The sequence below is a fragment of the Eulemur rufifrons genome, chromosome 29, assembly GCF_041146395.1.
Source record: "Eulemur rufifrons isolate Redbay chromosome 29, OSU_ERuf_1, whole genome shotgun sequence".
Classification (NCBI taxonomy): Eukaryota; Metazoa; Chordata; class Mammalia; order Primates; family Lemuridae; genus Eulemur; species Eulemur rufifrons.
The window spans coordinates 16,817,607-16,843,812 of NC_091011.1; the positions used below are offsets into that span (position 1 = coordinate 16,817,607).

Genomic DNA, 26,206 nt, shown 5'->3' on the forward strand with positions numbered 1-26,206 from the left:
GGAAAATCACTGATGTATATTTAGAATTGCTTCCTCAGCTCACTTAAAATTGGCTTAATTTTCTCTGCCCCTAAACAGCACAGTTCTGTTTATATGCACAAAATCCCTAGTGTTCTATGACTATTACTATTAAGGACAAAAGGTCAATCTGTCTGGGGAGAAAGAAGTGTTGACCATTTTCTGTTGTTGTTTGAATGTCTTTTTTGCCAGTGTTCACATTTCCTTCCAGGAGAAGCCTGGCCCAACAGTTAGAGAAAGGAGCCATATTCTGGTACTGTCCTGTCATGCACCCAGCCCTTCTCTTGATTCCTGATGCAGCCACTAAAGTAGGGAGACACCGCAGCTGCCGAACTCTACTCAGCTACAGCTTCATTCACATCAAGACATCGACACCTCTTCCTTGCAGCTTGGTACCCAGTCTCAGGAGGCTGATTTGAGAAAACTTACTGTTTTCTTCTTCTGCTTCTTGAGGTAACACTTTGAAATCCAGGAACCATGTCTCAATCCAGGCAAGGATGAATGAAATGATGGGCAGCACATAGCCAAAAGCCCCTTGAGAGAAAAGCTGGAAGAACAGAGGGGGCCAGGAAAGGGAAATGCAGTTACTATGAACCCACATTGCAAAATGAGGCTTAGTCATTGCAGATGGTAATCGCACAGAAAAAGTGGAAGGTCTTACCTTTGAAAGGATCACTTTTGCTAATAAAAAGGCACTGGTCACTGCTGTTGTCAACTGCAAGACACATAATCCAGCACCATTCAAATTAGACATTTCACACTGTGAAGGCACCTCCCTCATACAGGAGCCTTATCTGAGCCAGGAGCGGGCAAAACCTATGCCCGGCCTGGCTTCTTCCTACATCACTCTGGCTCTATCTCTGTACCCAGACTGGGGCAAAATGGGCTTCTACATGGCATGCAATCCTTAAATGACTGCTTCTGGTTTTCCTCCTACCACATTCTAGTAGGCTGATGTCTTGGAAAACTTTGTCTTATCCACCAGACGTTATAATATCCAAAGCCTATATAATCACATAGAAGAAGAGATCAGTGAAATATGCAGGTAGGGCTCTCCCCAGGGATTGTGAAGCCCAGAGACACCACAGTACCTGAGCCTTGCCACAACCTCCTCCAATTAGCATTTTTAGCATGGTGAAACCTTACCAAAGTGAATGCCAATAGGAGCTTGACTGACAGAATGGAGGCCAGGGAACATCAAGTATCTTGCTCAGTAAATATTAACAGTTACTTATTTATACACCCCAGCCAGAGTGCCACACTTGGAAGAGGAGGCATCTTACATTCTGGCACAAATTAACTTTACGGGCTGATACTTAGTGCTCTGGGGATACCAGCTGACTTTTCCTGCTTCCAGCCTCTAGACTCTCTCTGCAAATGTTTTTAAAAATAAGCATCAGAAACAAACAAACAAAAAATGGATTTACTGAACAGATCTACTCTTCAGACAATTTGAAAGCAGATATTGTAGATATTTTCTTGTAACTCTCATTCAATAACTACGTCAGCCACTTTTCCAAAACAAACATTGAAATGGATGCTCTGGCAAAAACTAGTATGCGCTATGGAGACTCTGAAGCACCCTGACTGTCGGGAGTCCTGGAAGAGAAGAAATTCAGAGGTTGGCAATGATGTCACCTTTCTAATAGCTTCTTGGCAAGATTAAGTACCATAAAATAATATGATTATTACAATAACATACTCTTAGAAAAAGAGGTACTTTGAAAATCTTTCAACCATAAAACAAAGGTTTCATTGATAAACTATGAAACAATACTGTAAAAACAGATAACCAAGTAGTTTAAAAAATTGTCCCAAATGGAAATTGTTGTAGAAAAATGGGAAGGTATAATCATCACAGTTATTGTTGTATCTGCAAAAGAGTATTCAGGAAAGGGAGTCAAGTCTGGCAAAGAATGTCAGCCTCCATCCCTGAAATGAGACCCTCTAGATTAACACACGGTCTGACCTCAGCCCGGCGAGTCTGTGAATGCTCAGAAGAGATGGCGCAGGCAGACGTGGCCCCCTGGTGGACCCAGGAGAGCAGTACAACGCCCATTCCCAGCGGGACAGGCCTGAGCCCGGCCCACACAGACTAAGGTCTCGCCCTTTAATCACAGGACTGCATGTTATTCCTGAGCAGTTCTCTCTTGTCTACAGAACTCAACATTCCCTCCCTCCTCATATAATTGCCCAAGTAGAGCTATAAACAAGGTGAGTATTCAGATGTCTGTGGGAATGGCAAAAATAATTCAGGCAGAATTACTTGTAATTCTTTTTTCAATCTCTAAATATTTATGGAGGAGATCAAAGCTCTGTGACAGATGCAAGCAAACAGATGAGTAAAAAGGTCACGGCCCTCGAGGAGCCATAAGGCAACAACAGAAAGGAGACTGGGAGCCTTCCCCTCCAAGACTGGAGGGAGGGTAAATACAGCATGGGGGAAGGCAATTATCAAAATAAGCAGAAGTGAAATCAGTAAAAAAATCACTAAGCAGTTTCAACCAAACAAAAAATTTCCCAAATACCTCTATAACAGAGGTACTGCTCTCATCTCTTATTTGCAAAATGAGGTAGGGTGGGTTGGTGCTGGCCAGTAACTACTGTTGGACCTCTGAGATTCCTCTTTTGGCCCTGTATCCATAGAGACAAAGCCAGTTACTCATTGGCACTGGGAAGAAGTCTTGCAGTGTCAAAGCTACTCAAGTGCAGAGGAAGGGGACTCAGGAACAGCTAGCGGAATTCCACCCAGATGAGAAGCACGTCTCCCCGCCCAGGGAGCAGGCCCTGGCCACCAGCGCTGGAGCCGATGATCCACTCATCCAGGCGTACTCACCGCTATTGCCCACCAATGGCGCAGTCTGCACACAGCATATGCAAGTATTAACACTTTAAATCGAAAAACTGCCAAAAGCTAAAAACAGAAAAAAGAAAGAGACATTATTCAAAATACATACAAAAAGAAAGTGATTTGGCTTTATGAAGAGTTTGTCAGACAGTCTCCATTATTCCGATTTAGCTGGAGACTCCCACAGACTAGCACTGGTCTGTAGACCAGCATTTGGGAATCCCTGCTCTAGAACTTAATGTTAATACCAAATAAGGCTTCACATTAATTTCCCATTATCAACAAATGAAAAAGGCAAAACAGGGACAGCATTTTCATCACGCTGTTATATAAGTAGCTGAATTTTCCTTGCAGTGATGAGGGTATGTCAGTGAGCTCTGTTTCAGCCATTTGAAAGAAGTAAGGCTCTACACCAAGAAAACGGGAATGGCTCCTTCTGCTGCCCTCTCTTGTCTGTCATTGATCTTATCCCTTGAAACGATCAGGAGATTCCTTAGTGAAAGAGAGAGCACTGAATGGGTGGGGAATTAAAGGAAACGGAAATATGGTCCATGTTCAAGGGAGGGGAAAAATGGCACAGAATTTGAAGACCATTTAGAGAATATTTGCCTTTTGGTCTCAGTTTCATTGTATCTGAAATGAAATATAAAACGAAAAGTACTTACAAAGATATCAAAATAAGAAGAGTAGTAGTCATACTGCACCACCTCCCTCTCTAATGTGTTTTCAATGCCTCCATTCACCTAGGAAGGAGAGGAAGAAGCAAAAATGAGAACAGATTTATGTGTGAAAATAAAATAAGAGTAAGGTTTCCTATTATCTTCTCAGAACCCAGAAATGTTAAAATGTGGAAGAAAAGAATCCTCATGATTTTAACAGAAAAGGGCTGAATAGCATGTCTACATTCCTCAATTCTGAATTCAGTCATTTGACAAATATAAATGTATAACAAAAATAACGGCTTTTGTAGTTCATATTTTGGCAAACTAAAATGTTAAATAATTTTTCCCCTTTTAAGACAAAGTCTCCCATCATACAAATGTATATTTTAAAGAAGGCAGTTCACCCTTTATCCAGGCCTCCCTCACTTTCTAGTCACCTTCCCACAGTCTTAGGTCTTGGAAGGCCTTGGGCCTCCTGATCTCGTGACAAACATCAGTGATGGCGGTTGCCATGACACGGGACAGAAGCGTAAAAGTTCTCTGTGATTTCTTGTTTTCATCTGCTCCTGGAATTTTAAAATTCAGCACTCTTATCAATTTAAATATATATATGTATATTTAGCTTGAATAGATAAAATAAGAGACAGATTAGACTCAAATCATATGTGAGAACATTATACTAAATGATGGAAGTCAAACCTGATAAGCTTTCTGCCCTCTCCCAATTCCATCAAAATAAATTTTAAATTAACAAGGGCGAGTTAAATTCTACAAATTAAACTCTCTAGAATGTTTGTTAAAAAAATCATTAAGAGGACCTATGCCAGGCGGCCAATGCAGCGGCCAGGCAGGCATTCTGCAACTGTCAGGGCCCCTGCAACAGCCTGATCCGAGGGAAGATGATGCGCCACAGTAAATTCAAGTTTCCAATTTGGAACACAGTCCTGGCAAACAAATGCAGAGGGTCTGAAAAAGGATAAAAGGGCAGTTAACCAGACACCTAGATATGAGGGAAATAAAATTAATAAGGAATATCTTTGAGAGGTTCACATTAGAATAAAAGTTGCCATAAGGAAAAGGTGTTCCTGGCTTAGCTATATTTTCAAGTATTTATATTTGTTATACAAATGAAAACATACCATAAGCATTATTCTGTACCTTAAAATCCCTTAAGGAGGGCTAGATTTTTGTGTAATAGCCCAGATTGGCTTTAGACCTCCTTGGCTACAGACCTTTACAAATAAAGAGAATGGAAAACCTAGGAGTAAGTAGAAGTAATTATTAAAAGCCAATCAATCATCTAGTCTCATCACTGTCTCTACAGACTAAGAAACTTACCAATATCCATAATATTAAAAGAGTGATTATTCCAAGTGGCAAACAGGAGTTCTCTACCACACAGAGACCTCCCGTTTTCATTCCTGAGAGAACAGAAGTCAAAGCTGCCAATACGGTTTTGCAGGAAAGAGCTCCCAGCAAAAGCTTTTCTCTGGTATCTGCATAGTTTAAAAGACTCTGAATTTGTGTTGCCTTTAAATAGAGATATCTAACATTTATATCTCTAGTCCTAATTTGTACTCTAAATCCTTACTTCAAAATTTTTATCTCTAGCTCAAGATGTCTTAAATAGACTGTCTTTACTTTCACACAAAATCTCTTCCCAGTCATGGTTCTTTCTGGTACTGCTCTTCTAGGTTTCATCATTAGAAACCTTAGTCACCTTTGGATATTGGGATGATAAAATCAGCCTATGAACAAGCCTTTTGATACTCAGTATGTCTCTCAGGTTATCCCTTCCCTTCCTATTCCCACCACCTCCCATGGCGTTCCTGCAACAGCTTCTGAGTTAGTGCTCTGATGCCAATTTGTCCCTAGTTTAGTCCAGTCCGCACACCACTGCCACAGTGATCTTTATCCCTTAACCAAAATATTTTCTGAGCACCCATTAAGTGCCAGGCACTGTTCTAAACACAGGAAATGCTTTGGGAAACAAAACAATATTCCTTTGTCTTCATGGAACTTACATTCTAGCAAGGCAAGGGAGATGACAAATAAGAAAAGAAGTGCTACACAGAGAACGGAAGGAGGATAATGTAATAGAATCATGGTGACATTTAAAACGATACCAGCAGTAAGAAGTCAGAATCTACAAAAAGATACAGGACATGAATCATTTCATATAGAGGAAACAACTAGCAGAAAGGTCCCAAGACAGAAAGGAGCTTGTTCCAGTCGGGGAACAGGAGGAGGCAAATGTGGCTGATGGAACAGAGGGTGGGAAGGAAGTCTGGAGAGGCTCCTGGGAGCTTTGCAAGCCAAGTTATGACATTTGGATTTTATTCTAAGTGCTCTAGCAAGCCAGTAAAGGTTTTTAATAGAAAGTGACATGATCTGACTTATGTTTTTCATAGGTTGGTCTGGCTACTATGGGGAGAAGGGACTGTAGGGTAAGAGTAGACCAGGCAAAACAACAGGGAACATAATGCAGCAGTTTGGGTGAGTGATGACATGGGCTTGGTCAAGGATGGTAACAGCAGAAAAGGAGAAAAGTGGTCACATTTACAATATATTTTAGAGGTATATTTGACAGGACTTACTCTTAGACTGGATATAGGGCATGAAAAATACAAAACAAACAAGCAAATCAATCAAGGCTGAGTCTTCATTTCCGGCCTGAGCATCTGGCTTTGTTGGCTGAAAAAGAAGGGGGAAAGCAGGTGTGTGTGTTGGGGGGAGCATGTTAAGTCAGACATCAGCTGGACACATCAAGGAGGCTGTGATGTAGACTGCAAGGCACTGACTTCTGCATGATCTCAAAACCATGTTTTCCTATCTGCTCCAGAACCTATAACAGCTCACCATTGCAGTAAATCCAACCACTTCTATTAATATACACCTTTTAATAACTTTAATAATCGAGCACCAGCCTACCTAGGCAATTCCACTTCTTACAGGCACCTTACTTTCTAGCCACACTAGTGTTTTCTCAGCCTGTCAATGTCCCCTCCAAACACACACCTGCCTAACGCACCCATGCACAAGCACACTCTGCCTCAGTACTTCTGCTCACCCTGATCTCCAAACCCTCTCTCCAATGCTCGCACACTGTGGAGATCCTCCTTCCCTGATCGTGCCAGAGCACCTTTCCGTCCCAAGTGCCACCCACCCATTCTTCCAAACCCACTTCACAGGCCATCTTCTCTGCTCGCCCCCTCAGATAGTTCTAATCCATTGATCTCCCTCGTCTGAATTTCTGTTACCCTTGGTCATCACAGTTTATATAACAGAGTGACAGTGGGATGACAGAGTCAGAATGGGAATCACTGGGGTAGTAAGTACCTGAAACTTAAATGTAACATAGTGAGAAAACAGTAACCAACATTTTTTTCTATGTTAAATTCATTTCAGTTATTATAATAAATTGCATAACCTATAGTTATGTAGATGTTTATAACTCCTGAGAGGCTGCTATATACATCTTTCCACTTGATCCTCATTTGAACCAAGAGGAAGGCAAGCCCAGTATTGGTTCAGTGAAATGACTGAGAAACCGAGGACCAGAGAACTTATTAGATGTCTTGCTTCAAGGCCACAGAGCTGGTCATGATAGCTCTAGGTCAAATCAGAAGTGTTCTGACACTTTTTAGTACACCAGTGAGAAATAATAAGAAAACAGGCAATAAGCACTGATAAAAGCCTTTTTGAAATGCAGTCTCAAAGTATCGACAGCTAAAAAGAAAAGCAACTTCCCTTCCCCTGTCACTTTGATCCCTGTTCATATTAATCTAAAGAATCTGGGGGAGAGTCTGGAGAGAGAACAAAGTCCTCAGGGAATTCAAGCCATGGTTAATACCAGGTCCAACATGGGAAATCAGTCTAGTCAAAGGTAGACCAACAGAGGCCCTGAACAGAATCAAAACCATCCCTTCAACTGACCCAAAAGAGATCAGCTACCCTAAGATCTTCCAAAAGGAAAATGAACCAAGGTGGTGTTAAGCTTCTCTGGGCTCACCCAGGCTCTGCACTCCGGGCTGGGATGGTGCCAGTGAGCTCCCTGGAGCAAGGAGGGAAGGTGGCTGATAAGGCAGAAGTCATATAGGAAGGCAAAGTTCCTTGGTTACTGTTACGATTGCAGATAACAGCTGGCTTCCCCCATTCTCTTCTAATGGCCTAAGCATCCTTTATGGCATTTCATTTCTTCTTTTAAAGACTAACATTACAAGGTAATAAAAGATATGTGCCATGTCTCCTCAGCTAAACTTCAAATCCCATATGGTTTTGTGGAGCTTGCAACACCTGAATCAGAACTGTGCTCAGTACACGTATAGAAGTGGAAAAAAACAATGGATTTCAGTGATTAGAGATTTACAAAGAGAAAACAAAAGACAATGAAGGGTACAGTGTGTAATGAAAAACTCAGGTCAGGATTGACTATTCAAAACAACAGAATTAGAAACTGGATACTGAAAAGAAAAGTACTAAAAAAGTCATGATACACCTCTTAAAACCATCTACATTCTCTCTTCTAATTTTACTATTGGGGCAACCAGTAGTAAGGATAAAAACACACTTCTAAACTGGTAGGCCTGGTGATTTTTCATCTATAACGTGTTGCATGCAGATGTAAATAGATCCCTTCTGAAAGCAAGAGCTGGGGCAGCCCACTTCATTTCCATTTCCCAGAACAAGAAACGAAGGAAGTGAGCTGCGTGCTCCACCAGCCCCACCACAGCTCTGCCCCATGACTTCCCTCACGTAAAGCTACAAAGTGAGATTAGTGGCCAAAGCACTGAATACCTTGACTGTGTGCTGATGTTAAAATAATTTTTAAGTGTACCCCCATAGAACTGCTGCTATGCTTCCTGTTAACAGACGGATTTCTTATTTACCTCTCAATACATAGCTGTCAGTTTTGATAGCACCTGACTCCTTTAAAATATACATTAAATACTTTCTTTAAATAATTTCTTTAATGTATGCATATGGAACAAATAAAAGAGAGCCATTCTAAATTACTATGTCATATCACTGATCCGTGTGGTTTTAAACAAAAGTAAGGCATTCCAATAGGGCTAAGTTAACAGAAGGAAAATCTGTAAACAGAAATTTAAGAGTAGATTCATGTTGCATATCACTGTGATTATGGCACAAATCTTATTTTCTAATAAAATTGTATGCTTTCATAATGAGTTTTCTTCCTCTATTAGGATTCATGATGAAACTAAATGAGATTCAGTGACCCTAATTATTAAGAGACTAGAGTCTAGAACTGAAATTGCTGTTATGAATCAGAAATGAGATTAAGATGTTGACTCCTGCTGTTAAAAGAAAAAATTTAAAATCATTTTAAAACAGCACTTTCAAAATGTTTTCATATTTTCTGTATTTTAATAAATCCTTATAAAGCACCTAGCATTGTCTCTAATAATAAACACTAGGCAATAATTATTACTACCTAGATCTTAGCAAACACTTCCTGGAATAAATGAACTATTGAAATGAAAGAAACAGACAACCTTTCCTTGTGAGGAAAGCCTTCTGGGAAGAGCTCATGTATTTGTTGGTGAGGAATGTAAATAGACTCAAGATTTAGGGAGAAAACAGATATATTGGATTAAATTATTAAAATGATTTTTACTTGTTTATTTTTACTTTATTAATGTGGCATCTAGAAAAGTTGAAATTACATGTTTTAAATTTTGGATTATATTTCTATTTGATAATACTGGTCTAGACAATTATTTGATAATATAGTATAACTCCAAATGCTTTTAGGATAAACTTTTTCATATATTATGAATAAGTAATCTCTGCAAAAAAGTAAAGAATAAACACATGCAAAATCTTAAATATAAGAATCAGAAAAGCAGATGAAACATCTAAAACATATTCCAGAATCATTTTTTGGAAGAAGTAACATCAAACTTTTTCTAAAAAAGGGCTAGGGGATAAATATTTTTGCCTTGGAGGGCCAGAGGGTCTCTGTCACAACTATTCAACTCAATCAGCACAGAAGCCAGCCATAAACAATATATAAACAGATGGGCATGGCTATGTTCCAATAAAACTTTATTTACTAAAATAGCCTATTTTTTTGGTCAACTCCTTTTATAAAGCAAAACACCAGAAATTCAAATTTCAAAATCCCATACAGTCTAAGTTTTTAATTTACTATTTTATTTTATTTTTTTTTGAGACAGGGTCTTTCTCTGTCTCCTGTACTACAGTACAGTGGTGTCATCATAGCTCACTACTCACTGTAACCTCAAACTCCTGGGCTTGAGGAATCCTCCTGCCTCACCCTCTCAAGTAGCTGGTACTACAGGTACATGCCACCACACCCTGCTAATTCTTCTATTTTTTGTAAAGACTGGGGCTCACTCTTGCTCAGACTGGTCTCGAACTCCTGGCCTCAAGCAATCCTCCTGCCTCAGCCTCCCAAAGTGCTAGGGTTATAGGAGTTAGCCATGGTGCCTGGCCTCAGGTTTGTTTTAAACAATAACATCAGTGAACAAGAAAGGTCCAAATTAGCTGGAGAAGAGCAATGTTATCTCATTTGGAAAAATACGGAAATCACTAAATGAAACAGAAATGGTCAGAAAAATAAGAAGATAGTATTTTTGTTTCTGGAAATATTTTTTATAAAGTCATGAAAAAAATCCAACTTACATTTAACTCTATTATCCACAGTAATGTTACAAATAAGAGGTCAAAGGTGACAAACAAACAGAAAGTCCTCCTGACATCAGATATGCCCTTCTTTTCCCTTCCTTCATAGGACTCAATCCTGGCCATGAGTTGTGTGGGGTTGATGGAATGGACGCTGCGCAAAGAAGCATGGGAGGTCTGGCTCCCAGTAAGAACGTTCTCCATGTCTTCTGGCAGGTGGTTCATCCTGGGGCGGGTTAAAGGAGCCTTTTTCCAACTTCACCATCCCTGGAGAGAAGAGACCTTTGGGGAATAAAAGAGAGATACCACGTTAAATCCAAGATCACCTGATACGACTCTACTACCCTCACCACTGTGTGACTATTTCTCTAACTGCGCAACAGGGTCTCTTGACTGATTTATGTCTTGATGAAGACATAAAGAGAAAGTGAAATGAGAAGCAAGGCTTACTGTTTTCAATTAATACTACAAATTAGTTGTTATACAAAGCAATGGCAAGAAAGAAGAATGCAATAAGAAAGGGTGAAAGATGGAATGCTGACCACAATTAAAAGGTGGGAGCAGGACTCTTGGTGAATGAGCCAGGCCAGTTCTCTTGCTGTACCAGGGAGAAAACATCCACAGTCCTGTGTCACTACACATGGACTAGAAAACTATTTGCTGAATGCCTTCCTGGAGCATGTAAGCAGAGCCTGTAAATTAACTATAAAAAGGTTATTTCATAAGAAGGAAGTGCTTTCTATGAAAAGTACCTAATAAACTGAATTTAGCATTTCCTCATCCTCCTAAGGGACAAGAATGTTTCCAGGCCTCTTTTTGGAAAAGAAGTGTACACACTCTAAAGAGTTCAGCACTATGCAACTACTGGACTGATAATTACAGAAGTTACAGCCCTCCACAGAGATGCAGGTCTCCTAAAGCCAGGATGTGCTTTTATCATAGAAGTAAAAGATGAGTAACCTAAAAATCTGACCTCCTCATGGATGGGGCAAAGTCATTAAACAGAAAGTGACTGTTTTCCAAATATCCTAGTTTCCCTTCCTGTAGTACCTCTACCTGTGGGATTATACATTCCTCACTCTTTGAACTCAAGTCCTTTCTTTGGCCATGGATGTGGCCTACATGTAACGTGGGCACAGGTTTGTGGGCCACTTGTGTCCAGAAGTACGCAGAGCCAGTGTGTGGCTCAGCATGCTCTCCTTTCTTTCTGCCACAATGACTGGCAACGGCCAGATAAAGAAGAGCATTTTCAAAGAGGTAAAACTGAATTTGGAAACAGACTGCTGAGATTTCTTTAAAGTAATATTGTCCTATTTGGTCCTATTCACTGTCCAGAACTTCATCTCTTTATACTTGACCCTTTATTTCTCTCCCCTTCCTACGCTCAGGCACAAAAGTTCTTTCCATACTTTTATATAGTGTGATGGTAAAGGGCATGACAATTTTGAACGCAATTTGATTATATGAAATAAGATACTTTAAAATATTCATACCTCTTGATCTTATAACTCTAGCTCTGAAATCTAAAGGGAAGTAACTACAGACCTTTAAAGGCAAAAACCAATCTATGGCATCAGAGGTCAGGTTAGTGATTATCTTCAAGGAAGAGGGAGGGAACAGTGATTAGACGGTACAAGGGGGGGGCTGTATTTGGGGGACCTGGCAAAGTTCTAGTTCCTGACCTGAGTCATGGTAACATGGCTGTGCTCACTTACTGATAATTTACTGATGTAGACAGTAGCTTCAGCAATGTGTTAACTCATGAAAAATTCAAAGATCTGCGTATTTATGTATACGTATACATAAATGAATAGTGCATTATCTTTCAATAAAAATGTCTATTTAAAAGACTTCACATAATATATCTATAATAGTCTCAATTAGAAAACAACCTAAATATCTAACAATAGGAGAATAATTAGATAAATCATGGTATAGCCACAGTATAGTCATTAAAGTAAATGTTTACAAAGCATTTATAATGACCTAAAAAATGCATGGGTTATAATAATAACTAGATTAAAATCTAATACTAAATGGAATACACAAACAAGTAGTATGTTCACAACTCTATAAAATAAATCTAAACCAAATTCTTACAAGACTGTATCTATGAAAAAATCAGATGTTAGCAATGATTATCTCTGGCTGATGAGGTTATATTTCCCTCCTTCCTTTTACCTTTTCCACATTTTTCAAATTTCTTTTTTTGTACTTACTATAACAGGAAGGACTATATTCAAATGTCATTTTGTTAGGGCCTTAGACAGATGTCCCAGGACTCTATGCAGCTCTTCCCTTTCTCATCTGCTTATCTAGGTGACATTAGGTAACAGTGTCACTGTCATTTAATTAACTTCCTCAGAGTCAGCAAATCATTTTGAAAATCTCAATAGGAGTCTACTTCAGTGATTTTTAAAAGAAAATACAAAGTTCCAAAAACTGAAAGTATTTCTACATAATTTGTCTCCATGAGATCAACATCATCCTAGTGAAGGAATATCAGTGGCACACTCCCCAGTACAGCAGCTCTTAAAACAAAGCTTGCAAAGCACTGCAATTACCTGTCAGACTTCTAGAAACTAATTCTGGAATAATAAGTAAAAATGAATATAAATAATATATTTTTTGTGATGAAACACACTTTTTGAAGTTTAAAAAGATAGCTGAGATGTTCTTTAAAACTGAATCTGGATGAATAAAGACATATTTCTTCAACAATACATTCTATGTCAAGAAAAAGAAACCCAGTAATTCTTAAGCCAGTCTAATAATCTATTAGCAACTGTATTTAAAAATTAATTTCAATTCTTACATTCACTAAACTACTTGGGAAATCCAACAAATTCAAAATTGAAACTGAGGATTGCTTTTAGGAGGAAAATCATTGTCAAAGTAATTAGATCATTTTCTAAGTCTCACTCTTTCCTCCTTCCATAAACCCACTCCTCCTGAATAAAAAAGGACAACAAAGGAAAATACCAACCGTAAAAATCTGAGGCTTAATATTTCAAAATATAAAACAACATTATACTAATAATGGTAAACACATGACTTGGGAAATGAGAATCATTATTTTTCAGATGTAAAACTGATAATTAGCTAGAATTTACAGCTACTTGGCAATAGCTTCAATAATAAAGTTACCCAAAGAACAGATTACTCAGAGCAGCTTGACTCTAAACAAAGTGATTTTTCTCTGGGAAATAAGGAAATCATAAAAGGGAGAGAGAGCTTCCTTTTCTCTCTTTTTTTTAAAATTTACCTATACTTAATCCAGCGAATTGGTCTAGATATAACAACTGACAGTGTAGATCATCTAGGTCTTGAAAATATATGGTTCAGACTTGTAGGATAAGGTTTTTGAGTGAAATTTCTACTCAAAAAAGGGAAAATAAGAGAAGAAGGGTGCTCGGTTTGAGGGACTCATGCTAGCGACATACTAATTAAACTTGGAAACATTTGGCTATCTTTGTCCTCTCCTTCACTGCCAGTGAAACTAATAGCCACCTGTCACTACACCTTGCAATTCACAACAGCAGGTAAACAAATTTGACAGCCTCTATCCACACTCAAAAAACAAACAAACAAACAAACAAACAAAAAACCAATTACCCCTGAGGGATAGTTTCTTTGGGGGATTGGTAGGAACTTGTGGGCAAGTGGGAGGAGAGAAAAAGCTCAAGAATATTTCCCATAAAGAGACGTGAACTGGGAAATTTAGGAAGTACTGGTCAAAAATACTAATGACATATCAGCTAATTTGTGTTCTGTAGGGAAATCTTGGTTTCTGCATTATTAGCCCTTATAATAAAACTGGACTTGATTTTTCTGTGATGAATTTTATTGTGATAAGTCTTGAGTTAAAGGTACCTTCTAAATACAAGTGTATTTGACTTAATATAATAGATATATTTCTTCTCAAATGTATATACATAGAATGTTTTAGCCTGAGTTCCTTAAAAAAATACAGGATAAATAATGAAAATGAGTGAAACAGGGAAGAATGAGAAGCATTGCACTGGCTTCTGGATGAGCTTTGAAGTGACACACCAGTCAATGGCTGGCAGGTCCATTCAGCCAAGTGGCACATTTCCAGATATGCAAAGTGGAGAAACGACGCCTCAAGGCAGTCTGTGGGAAGAGAACAGGGGTACATCTTCTCAGCTTCTTCCTGTTGCCTATTTCCATTAGTCAAATTTCCCCTGACAGTAGGTTAACTCTAATGAACTTCTAGTTGCTTAATTTGGCCAAGACAGACACAAAACCTGTGAGTGTTGGACTTATCTTAAAGCCAGATTTACACATTCCTGGATATGGCATTTCATTCAAGTTTTGAGGGAAGACAGAAAAACTCTGAGTGTGGGACTGGCTAGCCTGGGTGGTGGAACCCTACAGACAGGAACAGAGCTGCCTGCCCAGCAAAGATAGCATCTGAAGGTTCTTAAGGCAATTCCAACAGAGAATAAGCAATTGCATAAAATGCATTATGGAATTTGCATATGCAATTCCATATGTAATGGATTTTTTGTTTGCATCTACATCAGTATCACCTGTGCATCTTGGTGATCCCAGATACCTGAACCATGTGATTCTGACACTCACTGAGGGACAGAGATTCCTTTTAATGTGTAAAGAGAAGGATTGTTCCTAAAGCCCCTTTCTACTCTTTGAAACCACACCCTTCAGAAAGATGCAGTACAACTGTCAGTTCTATCAGGAAGACTTCCCTGAATGCTTCCCATGTTCCAATCTCCAGTCAAAGTCAAGTTCATCTCTCTAACCCCTGCCAAGACTGTGGATGGGCCACTCATGACACTGCTTACCACACCACACCTTCATTAATCCATTTACCTGTGTGCCTCTCCTGCCACCTGGTATACTCTTTAAAGGCCCTGAATTTGACCACAGCACATGGCATACACCAGGAACAAAACAAATTATCAATTGAATTAGTTCTATCTAGAGTCTAGCTCAGACACTGGCACAGGGCAGGCTCCCAAAAATCTCTGTTGACTTGAGGAGATTATAAGCATTTGTTTCTGAGAAAGAGCTTGGCTATTTTCCCACATGACATTTTAGAAGTCTTAAATATTCAATCCTTGGTACTGAGATCCTCTCTGGGTAGGCTTAAGGAAAGCTATCCCTCTCTAAAGAGGGTATTAAGTATTGATTAGCTATATACATAGGAAGCTAAATCCACAATTTGGGATTTTTCCCAACTTTGGGGGAAATACAGAGAGCGGAGAATTATAAAACAAAGAAAAACATTTGTGTGAAGAGATGAGAATCCCCTTTGGTTGTTTTACTTTTTGAAAAAGAGATTGATGTCTTGTTTTATGGCAATGGGTAACTATCCTCCTATATACTATATCAGTCAGCTATTTCAACAATTATACTGTATTAACAAACTATCTAAAACTCAATGGCTTAAAGCAACTTACATCTATTCTTAAGTTCATAGGTCTGTAGGTTGTCTATGTTTCACTGATCTAGGCTGCACCCCATGCTAGGTGTAGACCTGAGCCAAAACTTCAGCTCCATCTATTTCAGCACAGAATTGACACTTCCCAGACGATAAAGAGCAGCTGCTATGGAGCAGTGGCTACCCTCTGCTGGTGTTTTACAGAAGTCCCACAAGCTCTCACACTTTCCTAGGAGGTGCAGACAGGGACTCTGGTAGCCAAATCAAGTCTCTCAACCCAATCATCCAGCCTTCTCTGCACTACTTTTGGTGGCAGCCAGGACACTGTATGTTCTCACATATGTCCTTTTAACTCAGCAGGTATGGCTAATATTCTGATTTTTTAAAATTGAGAAGTGGAATAAATTTGATACCAGGGTTAATATTCACCACATGCCAATGTATGCCCTATCAGAAAGAACAGGAATAAAAAATATATCTTTAAAAACTAAGAAAAGGCAAATGCTAAGTAAATGACAGATTATAATATAATGGGAGGTTTTGATAGTTTACTTTTCTTACCTATTTAATATTTTAAAGATATAAATATGGATGTAGATTGAGTACTATAATTAAGCTGCTTAAATAAGTCAATTATTTTTAACCATACAGTCATAGATTATATGCTATTTTGAGGAGATTATAAACCATGCTTACAAAATCCATCATAAAACTTGACTACCAAAAAACATCTAATTCAAATAAATCTTATAGGAACTGTATAGAAAACAAGTACATAAAATAGAAATTTATAAGTAACAATATTTCCTAAAATAACTATTGGGATAAGAATATTTAAAAAGTAAAAAAAACAACCATTAGAAAATAATGACAGTGAAAACAGTGGAAAGCTGTCAAATTTGGGCTTATCATCAAATTCATTCACTTAAAGTACTGTACTTTTTAGATAAAGAAAAAATTAAAGAATTAGGCATTTAAACAACAAAGTTAGAAAAACTACAACTATCCTATGCAAAAAAGTATCATTTTTTTTAAATAAGTGCAATTAATAAATCCAAAGGGAGAATGATGATAATTGTTGCAAGCTTGGGGGTGGGTAGAATGCGATTCCTTATACTAAACTCTCTACTTTTTTACATGGATGATTATTTCCATAAACAAATTTAAAATATGTACATGAACTCACTAAATAGTCCTTTAAAAAGGCAAATATAAACCTAAATTGGGTAGGGGAGTATTAATAAAGGAATACAAGTGCCACCAGAGAAGAGGCAACTTTCAAAGTGTAAGTAATACTTTATACTAATTACATTTGAAAACCATAAAGAAAGTCAATACTCTGGAAATATATAAATTACATTAAGAAGCAATAGTTGGCCCGAATAAAATAAATTATCCCCAAAAAGAAAGCTGAAAAAGTTGAAAAAGAATCAACTGGCAAAAGACTGGAGTCAGGTCTCATAGGCATTTCAAAATTTGAAATAAAAGAAAAATAAAATCCTACATATTGATTCAGAGCATTAAAAAGGAAAGCTAGCCTATCATTAAATAAAGCTAGCAAAATACTGACATTATCTGACCAGGAACGTGTACCAATGTAACATATAACAAAGAACAAAAGATCATAACATACCACACAACGAAAGTATAAACTAACCACACATATTAATATATTATTACATATTATATAACATTGGTTACCATATATTAACATAATAACAAAATGAGTAACTTCCTTACATTGAGACTTACTGTGTCAGGTGCAATGCTGAGATATACTCTGATATGCTTAAGATATATGTCATTTAAACCTCAGAACAGCTCCCACAAGTAGTACCAACATATTAGAACTTGTACCTAAAACATTACATAATTCAAAGCTCATATAAGTAAAAACTAAAATTAATAGGAGGACAGATATTTCTGTTTAACCATTAAAATGTTTCATTGCACTGGTTTTTAACTTGGTGGGGGGACTTGTATAATTTCAAACTTTGTGGAATAATTCTCCATTTCCACATTTTCTGAAAATGTGGTTCTTGAAGTTTCTTCTCCAGGTTTTGAAAGAGACAGAAAGACACATCACTGATACAAGAAAAACAATAAAATAAGCTCAAAGAAAACTGGAAACTGACAGTTGGCCTCAGAAGACAAGGAAAAAGAAGCAAACGAGAGGAGTGTGAACGCAGTATTTAGGGGCCATAGGTTAGAAATATAGGGCAACTTTTTATCAGTGATAGCCAAAAATTTGAACTGTAACAGGAAATTTTCCCAATATTAAGCATTAGTCCAATTTTTTTTTAAAGGTATTGAGTCACAATAGCACTAAATGTTTTAGAAAAGTAGATTATTATGTTTATGAGATCATTTATTAAATGGCTTCCTGGGATCTTCAGGTAGAGCTCGAACTCTTTAATCTTGCCTAACCTAACACGTGGCCTGCTTCTACCTACTTCTACAGAACCATTTCACCATGCTAAAAATCACAAGCAGTTGCCTAAAGGCATCACATTCTCACAGACCTCTGCTTTTATTAAAAAAACATTCTTCTCTCTAACTGGAGTGCCACTCTCCTTATCTCTGAGGCTCTCCCTCATTTGATAAGCCTTAACTCAAAGGTCACTTTCTCAGGGGAGCATTTGTTTCCTCCCACTCTTCTACACCTCTCCACCCCATCAGAAAACAGTATACACAGACCTCTATAATGACATCTATCATGCTGCATTAAGATTACTTTTGCTGTCCTATTTAAAAAAAAAAATTATCAAGCGTTCATTTAAAATTTTGTGATTCACCTGTTTATCAATTCCTTCATTCTGGGAATAGGAGTGGGAAGAAACTAGACACAGAAAAAAAGAAAGAGAGAGAGAAAGGAAGGGAGAAAGGGGGATAAAGAACGAAAGAAAGAGGGAAGGAGGGAGGGAGAGAGGGAAAGACAGGCTGACCATTTAAAACAGCATCAAAAACAAAACACTAAGGAATAAATTTAATAGAAGATACACAAGATCTCAACACTGAAAGCTACAAAACACTTTTGAGAGAAATTGAAGAAGATGAAAATAAATGGAGAGATATACCATATTCATGGATTTGAATGATTCATATTGTTAAGATATCAATGCTCCACAAATTGACCTACAGATTTTACTTAATTCCAATCATAATCTCACCAAGTTTATTTTTACAGAAACTGATAAGCTCGTTCTAAAATATATATAAATGTAAAGAAATGAGCCTATCCAAAACAATCTTGGAAAAGTAGAGCAAAATTGAAAGATTTACACTACCTAACTTAAAGACTTTCCATAAAGCTTCAGTAATCAAAATAGTGTGGCTACTAGCATAAGAATCAACAAACAGATCAATGAGGCACAATGGAGAAACTAGATAGGTACACACATAAATGATCATCTGACTTTTGACAAAGAGGTCAGAGCAGTCTAATGATGAAAATACAGTTTGTTTTCAAAAAATGGTGCTGGAACAACCAGATATTAAAACTAAAGGAAAAAAAAAAAATGTCCGAACACTAACTCACACCATGTAAGAAATAATTTAAGATATATCACAGACCTAAACATAAAAATCAAAAATACAATGCATCCAGAAGAATGTGCAGGAGAATATTTTTACACCTTTTTCCAAAGATTTCTTAGAGAAGGCACGAAAAGCTATAATCATTAAAAAACCATTTTGTGTAGGCTATCTTGAAGGAGCTCCTGCTGGCTACTTTGTGATCACTTGCACATAAAAATGAACAATGACAGTAACTTTGGAATTTATGTTGGAAAAATTTAAAAATTCCATGAATCCACGGTAGTATTGGAAAAAACATACATAGAGTTGGGAAGAGATATCTTTTATAGAAAAGGGACAGATAAAAAATGTAGAAGGAATAATAAAATTAGAAAAACCAACAGTTTGCAACTCTCAGTGTAGTAATTGATCAAGACAAGAATCATCAATGATGCTAACAATTATTATAAGATTGCTGGAGAATATGATATTCACAGTCTCAAAGTATTATCTCCCAGGTTATTTAATAATTTCATTGGAGATAGTGTATTTTTATGGTGGAGAGATCTGGCAGTCACCATCTGAATCAAGTAATCAAATAGCATCACTAATACTGAAGCAAGCTGACATCATGTGCCTTCTGATGTATTGCAATAAGAACTACATAACATCAGTTATGATATGTCCTTTAAAAAAAGTTTAACTTGAATTTAATCATAACAAAACGATAGGAAGGACAAACACAGTGTATGGGACATTCTACAAGATAACTATCTCGGACTCTTCAGAGAAGTTAATGTGGTAAAAAAAAAAAAACAACAAAAACAAAAAGGATAGTGATGTGAATACTCTTCAAACTGAAAACAGCATAAAGAGACACAATCACCAAATGCAATGCATGAGCCTAGACTGAATCGTGAATAAAAAAAAAAAAAGCTACAAAAGACAATTGGGGAATTGACTGTAGTTTAGTATCCTGGTTATGTAGGAGAACGCCCTTATTCTTAGGGGATGCACGTTAAAGTATGAAGGATAAGTGTCACCATGTATGCGACTTACTTCTGATTTGTTCAGAAAATCAGGACATAAGTTTATTTTGAGATGGGGTTGCTGTATCTGTGCCTGCCTATCAAAATACATATACAAATGTATGTACAATATAAATATATTTAAACATAAAATGTATATGGTATACATATGCATATATAGCATATGTATATATAGTAGACCCCCCTTCTCCACAGTTTCAGTTTCCATAGTCTCAGTTATCTGTGATCAACTGTGGTGGGGCACAAAAATACTACATGGAAAATTCTAGAAATAAGTATTCATAAGTTTTAAATTGTGTGCTATTCTTAGGAGATTGAATCTCCCACTATCCTGCTCCATCTTACCCAGAACATGAATTATCCCTTTGTCCAGCATATCCATGCTGTAAATGCTACCTATCCATTACCATATAGGAAAAAACATAGTGTATACAGCAGTTTGGTACTATCTGTGGTTTCAGGCATCCACTTATGGTCTTGGAATGTATCCCCCATGGATAAGAGGGTACTACTGTATAGCAAAGAAAGTAAAGGCAAATTTTCATTGCAAAGAATCATTAAATTAACTCTGCTCTAAGTATGTGCTACCTTTTCAAGCAAGAATGAGAAACAAGACTCATCCCCAAAAACCTCTTAAATCATCCTATGAAACAGAATGAACATGGATTATGTAAATATACCTTTGCATAATAATTCTTATGTATTTAACAGTTTGAGATGCAATGATAGACTAACAGGAAAATCCACATAAGGCTCCTGGACATCCAAATCATTGTGGCATTAATATAACTATCAAATTACGTAGACACAAATGGGGATTGGTTCTTCTAAAGTGCTTTCGACTGTGGATAGAAGTCATTTTGTTTGCACTTTGAGTCAATGTCACTTACATACCTGAGAATGGTCTTTTGTTTTTGCTGTTACAATGCTTAAATGAAACAGTGGAGTCACATCATGCAATGGTTTGGTGTTTAAAGTTTTCTCAGTTCCTTAGAGAAACGGTGTACAAGATACCACCTTACGGCAAGCTTTAAAAGCCAAGTTGCTCCTTCATGGGTTCCCTACATTAGAACTGAAACTTTCCCCAGGCACTTGGAGAAAGACAGATCTTTTACAAAGCATCACCTACCAAGGCTCAGGTGCACCATGTGTTATTTCATTCAGGCAACTGACTTATTATACTGGTACCCACATTTCAGCTGTACTTCCTTCTGCTCCTCCTCCTACTTCTCTTTAAAAATTTAGGCAGCCCAACTCTATGGTAACATCTCTATATATTATTTCCACGGTTTGATTCTGAATCTTTATTTTTCAGGCCTCATATTTCCCAGCATTGTTTACATTCATTTGGGATATAATGAATGCTTTTATTCCGTTCTGGTAAATCTGCTCACTCTTCGCTGCTTCATGTTCTGCCTCTTCCCACACACACACTCAAGGCCACCTGCTAAAGCTCTGTCATTTCTTGCAGTACTGTCTTATTCAATAATTTCTGTTACCAGCAGCAGATACAAGTAATTATGTGCACGTAACAGAATTTAACCTTTCAACAATCTGCTTTAAGCCTCAGAATTACTTAGAAATTAACATCAATGACTTAGAAAAATTAAAGGAGAAAAAGTATGTATTATGGTGCTTTTAAGTCATTCCTCTGATAGTCACTAATGTATCTCTTGAACTCAAGGCTGTTCTTACAGCAATTTAATTTCTAAGTGATCTATTTCCGATGGCAATGTTAAAAACATTACTGAACTTTTATTTGACATGTAATGCAGAGAGAAATATTAAGATTTAAAAATGATTAGGTAAATGCATATCAATGTTTTCATAATTTATGAGATATACCTAAAATATACATTGAGAAGCTAAATCTGGAGGTGTACTACAAGATAAAGAATTGTGCCTGACAATCTTTGAAGATTCAAAGTTTGCCAAGAATAAACCAAATCTACTTCATTTGATTCACAACTATTTCTGAGCACCAAAATTTTGTCAGATCCTCCGCTGAATACTGGGGATATGGTGATTAACTAAACCAAAAAAAAAAAAAAAACCTCCTACCGTCACGGAATTTACCTGCTACAGGAAGGAGATGGAAAATGAAGCGAGGCCGGGAACACTATCATTTTAAACTGAGTAGTCAGGATGATCTCATTGAGAAAGTGGCATCTGGGCAAAGACTAGCAGGGATAAGGGAGAAATGCCAGGTGGAAACCAGGAGGAAGGTACTGCAGTTAGAGGGAAGAGCAAAGGCAAATGCTCTGAGGATGGGGGAGCTGGCCATGGAGGAGGTGGCCAGGAGGCCAGGGTGGCTGGAGCTGAGAGAGAGGGGAAGAGCACCAGGAGATGACGACAGGCAAGGTCACAAGGGCTGCACCTTGTGAACCAGCCACTGTAAAGACTTACTCTGAATGAGACAGGAAGGCATTGGAAGGTTTTCGGTAGAAGAGAAGAATAATCCAGCTTACACTTTAAGAGGCTCTCTGGCTGCTCTGCTGAGAGAAGCACAGAAGTGGGGAGACCAGTTAGGAAACTATGGCAGTAATTCAGGAGGGAGATGATATACTCCTCAGTAGACTAGAGTGATGGCGGGAGAGGGGCTGAGAGCTGGTTGGTTCTAAATACAGGGCCAAAAGTGTTTGGTGACAGATTGGGCATGGGGTATGGGAGAAAGTGAGGACCAAAAGAGAGCTGCAAGATTTTATAGCCCGAGAATCTGGAAGGATGAAGTTGCTATTTACCGAAATGGGGAAGACAGAGGAGGGGTAACTTTGTGGGAGAATGTCAGTTCAGTTTGGACATACAAAGTACGAGACATTTACTAATGCTCAAGTAGAAATAAAGTAAGCAGCTGAATATGAATCAGGAGTTCAGGGGAGAGGTCTTGGCTAGAGATATAAATCTGTGAGTCAACAGCATGTAGATGGAATTTATGGATGAGACATACTTATAACAGAAATTAGAATGTTCTTCATGCCATTAAAGATGAGAAAAAAACCTAATATATTTATTTGTAAAACAGAAAATAATTATGAAGCAGGCCCTATTGAAGTCCCCTAATAGTTCTCATTTTAGTAAACCATAAATGTTGAACACTGATAAAATGTAATAGCACAGAGACATTTAAAAGGATTCAAATGGTAATACAAGGGTTCCTGTGCTCTCAGCAGAACTTACATTTAGTCGAGAGGAGAGATATATAAATAATACATGCGAATGACTGAAGAAGGGAAAAAACAAGTGTATACTCTTGACAATAACCATGGCACTAGGGATGTTACTTGGTCCAGGGAAAGAAGAACAAGCCAGACAGAGAAAAGACATTTGACGATGTGTATTAGTTCTTCCATAGACTGCAGGATGGCAAAATGGCAGAATGACATACAGTGGCCAAAGTCATGATGAGTGATACATACAACCTGTTAGCTTATCAACCCTGCAGGGGTCAGCGACTTGGTAGCCAATTATTTGACTAGCACAACTGAGCCATGTTATACTGCATCTCATCACTCACTCAGTGAAAGTCTCTCTCAAGATGGGCTCTGGGGAATAAGAATATTCCTTCATTTGTTTCTCATCTTTTCAGAAGTTGCTATCAGGTAACTGGCACAACAGCCCTCCATAGCTACCTTCCTCCAGCTAGTACTGTCTCTTTCCAACTTTTAATTCCACCCCCCCCCCCGCCCCCCGCAGTGGCTCTCTCTTGGTACTCAAATTGATTTTGTTTTTTTTTTTTTTTCCCCTTTCTCAGCTTCAGCTTTAACTCCTACACTCAAATACTGCCATGTATCATTTAATGACAGGGATATGTTCAGAGAAATACATCACTAGGTGATTTCATCCTTGCATGAACATCATAGCATGCACTTACACACACCTAGATGGTACCGTCTACTACACATTGTGGCTATAGGGTACGGCCTATTGCTCCTAGTCCACAAACCTATACAGCATGCGACTGTACTCAGTACTGCAGGTAACTAAAACACAATGTTAACTAATTGTGTATTGAAACATAGAAAAGTTACAGTAACAGTGCAGTATTATAATCTTATGGAACAACCATCTTATATAAAGTCCATCCTTAAGCAAAACATGTGGTACATGACTATATTTTCTCCACAGCTCACCTAAAAATTCCTTTGCCTTAATCTTCCAGGTCACAGAAGCTATTCAGAACTCCATTTTCCTTCAGGAGAAAAATAAGGTCATTTCTCCAAGACTGCTGATTTTTTAGTTGCAACCACCCATTATACTCCAGAACTTTTCCTTGTTCCCACAGAACAAAATCTACTTTTAGTATTCCTAAAAATCACAATAAAACTGTTATAAAACACCTGATGACTAGTATAGAATTATCACTATTTATGCCAATTTTGACTCATTAGCTCTGTCAGCCATCAGCAGCTAGGCATTGAGAGGAGTCTTGTTGCCCCTTAGTGCATACATAAATATTCCTATGAATATTTAAAGCTTCCTAAGGATGTGTTGCCAGCCTTGGCAATGATGGAGTCGAGAGTCATATTATCTTGGTTGGTGAAGATTCCTCAATTAAGGAACTTAAGATATCTCCCAGTGCATATGGGGACATCTCTGCATAACATACTGCCACCTTTTAAGTACTTACTGCAAGCAATTTCCAAACAAATGCTGTCAACTCTCAGCACAGGACTGGAGATTTTATTGATCCAGACCTGAAAATCAAAAGTATCCATGGCAATGCGTTCACTGCTTTCTTAGGAATCATATGAAGGTGGCTAAAGTATACACTTCTTTTAATAATTATCCTTCATCCCAAAGACTAAAATTAAGAATTAAGAATGTATTCATTACACATTCTTCATAGGCCTCCCCGGACTTATCTTTTCTATACAGAGAAAACAGAAGCTGAATTCCAAGTAGCCAGCTGGTAAGTAGTCAGCAAAGCCAGCATGGTATTTCAGAGGCAAACTAGGTTTCTTTTCATTCAACAACACAAAACTACTTTGAAATGTAGGAGGTAAGTGTTCACTCTAGTTGACAGAGCCATTTTCTACTCACTGCCCCTCTGGTGGCTCTGTAGCTGGTGGAAGTGATACATAATAGGAATGCTAAGGAAGATGTAATATACACTGTCCCTGGAGTTACTTGAGACCAACTTCCTATTTCACAAATTAGAACAGGTCAATAGTATCTCATTTAATATCATATACAAGGATGGCACACAGGTCCAAAAAGAAATTACTAATCCCTACCACAGATGAAAGTTTGTGGTCCAAAGCTTCGTGCATGTGACCAGAGAAAGTCAACCTCAAAATATTGATGCCTATTTTTAAAAAAAAAAAAAAAAAACACCAGTGCCCCTTTCTCTTTTTCATCAGATTTTTAAGGTAGTCACACAGGAAATCAGATCCTCAAAAACCAGCATCATGTATGACCTCCACAGTCACCTTTATCAGCCTAACTTGTGCTTCAGAAAATAGAATTACATAAGCAAAGACCACTAATCATAAGACTCAATTCAACTACAGGCTAATATACTCAGAAAATAGAGTGTGCTTTGCAGTCTAATAATGAGAACAGGCTCAGAGCACATGTTACAGAAGCAGAGAATATCACAGAAGCAGTAGCATCTCTTAGAGCTCACAAGGTTCTCGAAGGTTTGAAACTAGCACCAATTCTTGAAAAATTTGCTTTCAAATAATTTGATAAAAGAAATAAGCAATTTCAAAACTAAAATTTTAAGAATGACTAAAAATTACAGATATTGATATACATACACTGCCCATAAATACTTAAAAACTGTTTAAGGTAAGAATAACTAATGAATAATAATCAGTAAGATCTTATCTAAGGCTTTTATTATGAAAATGTGTTAAATTTGATTGTGCCGCTGGCTCCATCTTTCAAACACTCGTAAAGTGACCACCAACTCAATCCCCTTACTATCTCTCAGCAATCTCCTTCACTATTTCATAATCATCTCTCACTCACATTAATCCAACAATCTGTCTTGCGCATGTCCAAAAACATTCATCCC

General features: G+C 37.7%; 1 protein-coding gene across 5 annotated transcripts in view; it reads right to left on the minus strand.

Moving 5' to 3' along the window:
• Positions 1 to 26,206, minus strand: part of STARD3NL (STARD3 N-terminal like) — a 47,087-nt gene that overhangs the window by 13,517 nt on the left and 7,364 nt on the right. For 2 of the 5 annotated variants that reach the window (XM_069461763.1, XM_069461762.1), the window contains 5 exons: positions 10,198 to 10,479; positions 3,532 to 3,609; positions 2,855 to 2,932; positions 680 to 733; positions 448 to 565 (listed from right to left, as the gene is read on the minus strand). In XM_069461763.1, the coding sequence (XP_069317864.1) occupies positions 448 to 565; positions 680 to 733; positions 2,855 to 2,932; positions 3,532 to 3,609; positions 10,198 to 10,422 (553 nt within the window). In that variant the 5' untranslated portion in view covers positions 10,423 to 10,479. Of the gene's footprint in view, positions 1 to 447; positions 566 to 679; positions 734 to 2,854; positions 2,933 to 3,531; positions 3,610 to 10,197; positions 10,484 to 12,655; positions 12,793 to 26,206 lie in introns of those variants that run through there. The other 3 variants (XM_069461766.1, XM_069461764.1, XM_069461765.1) reach the window with 3 other exon arrangements.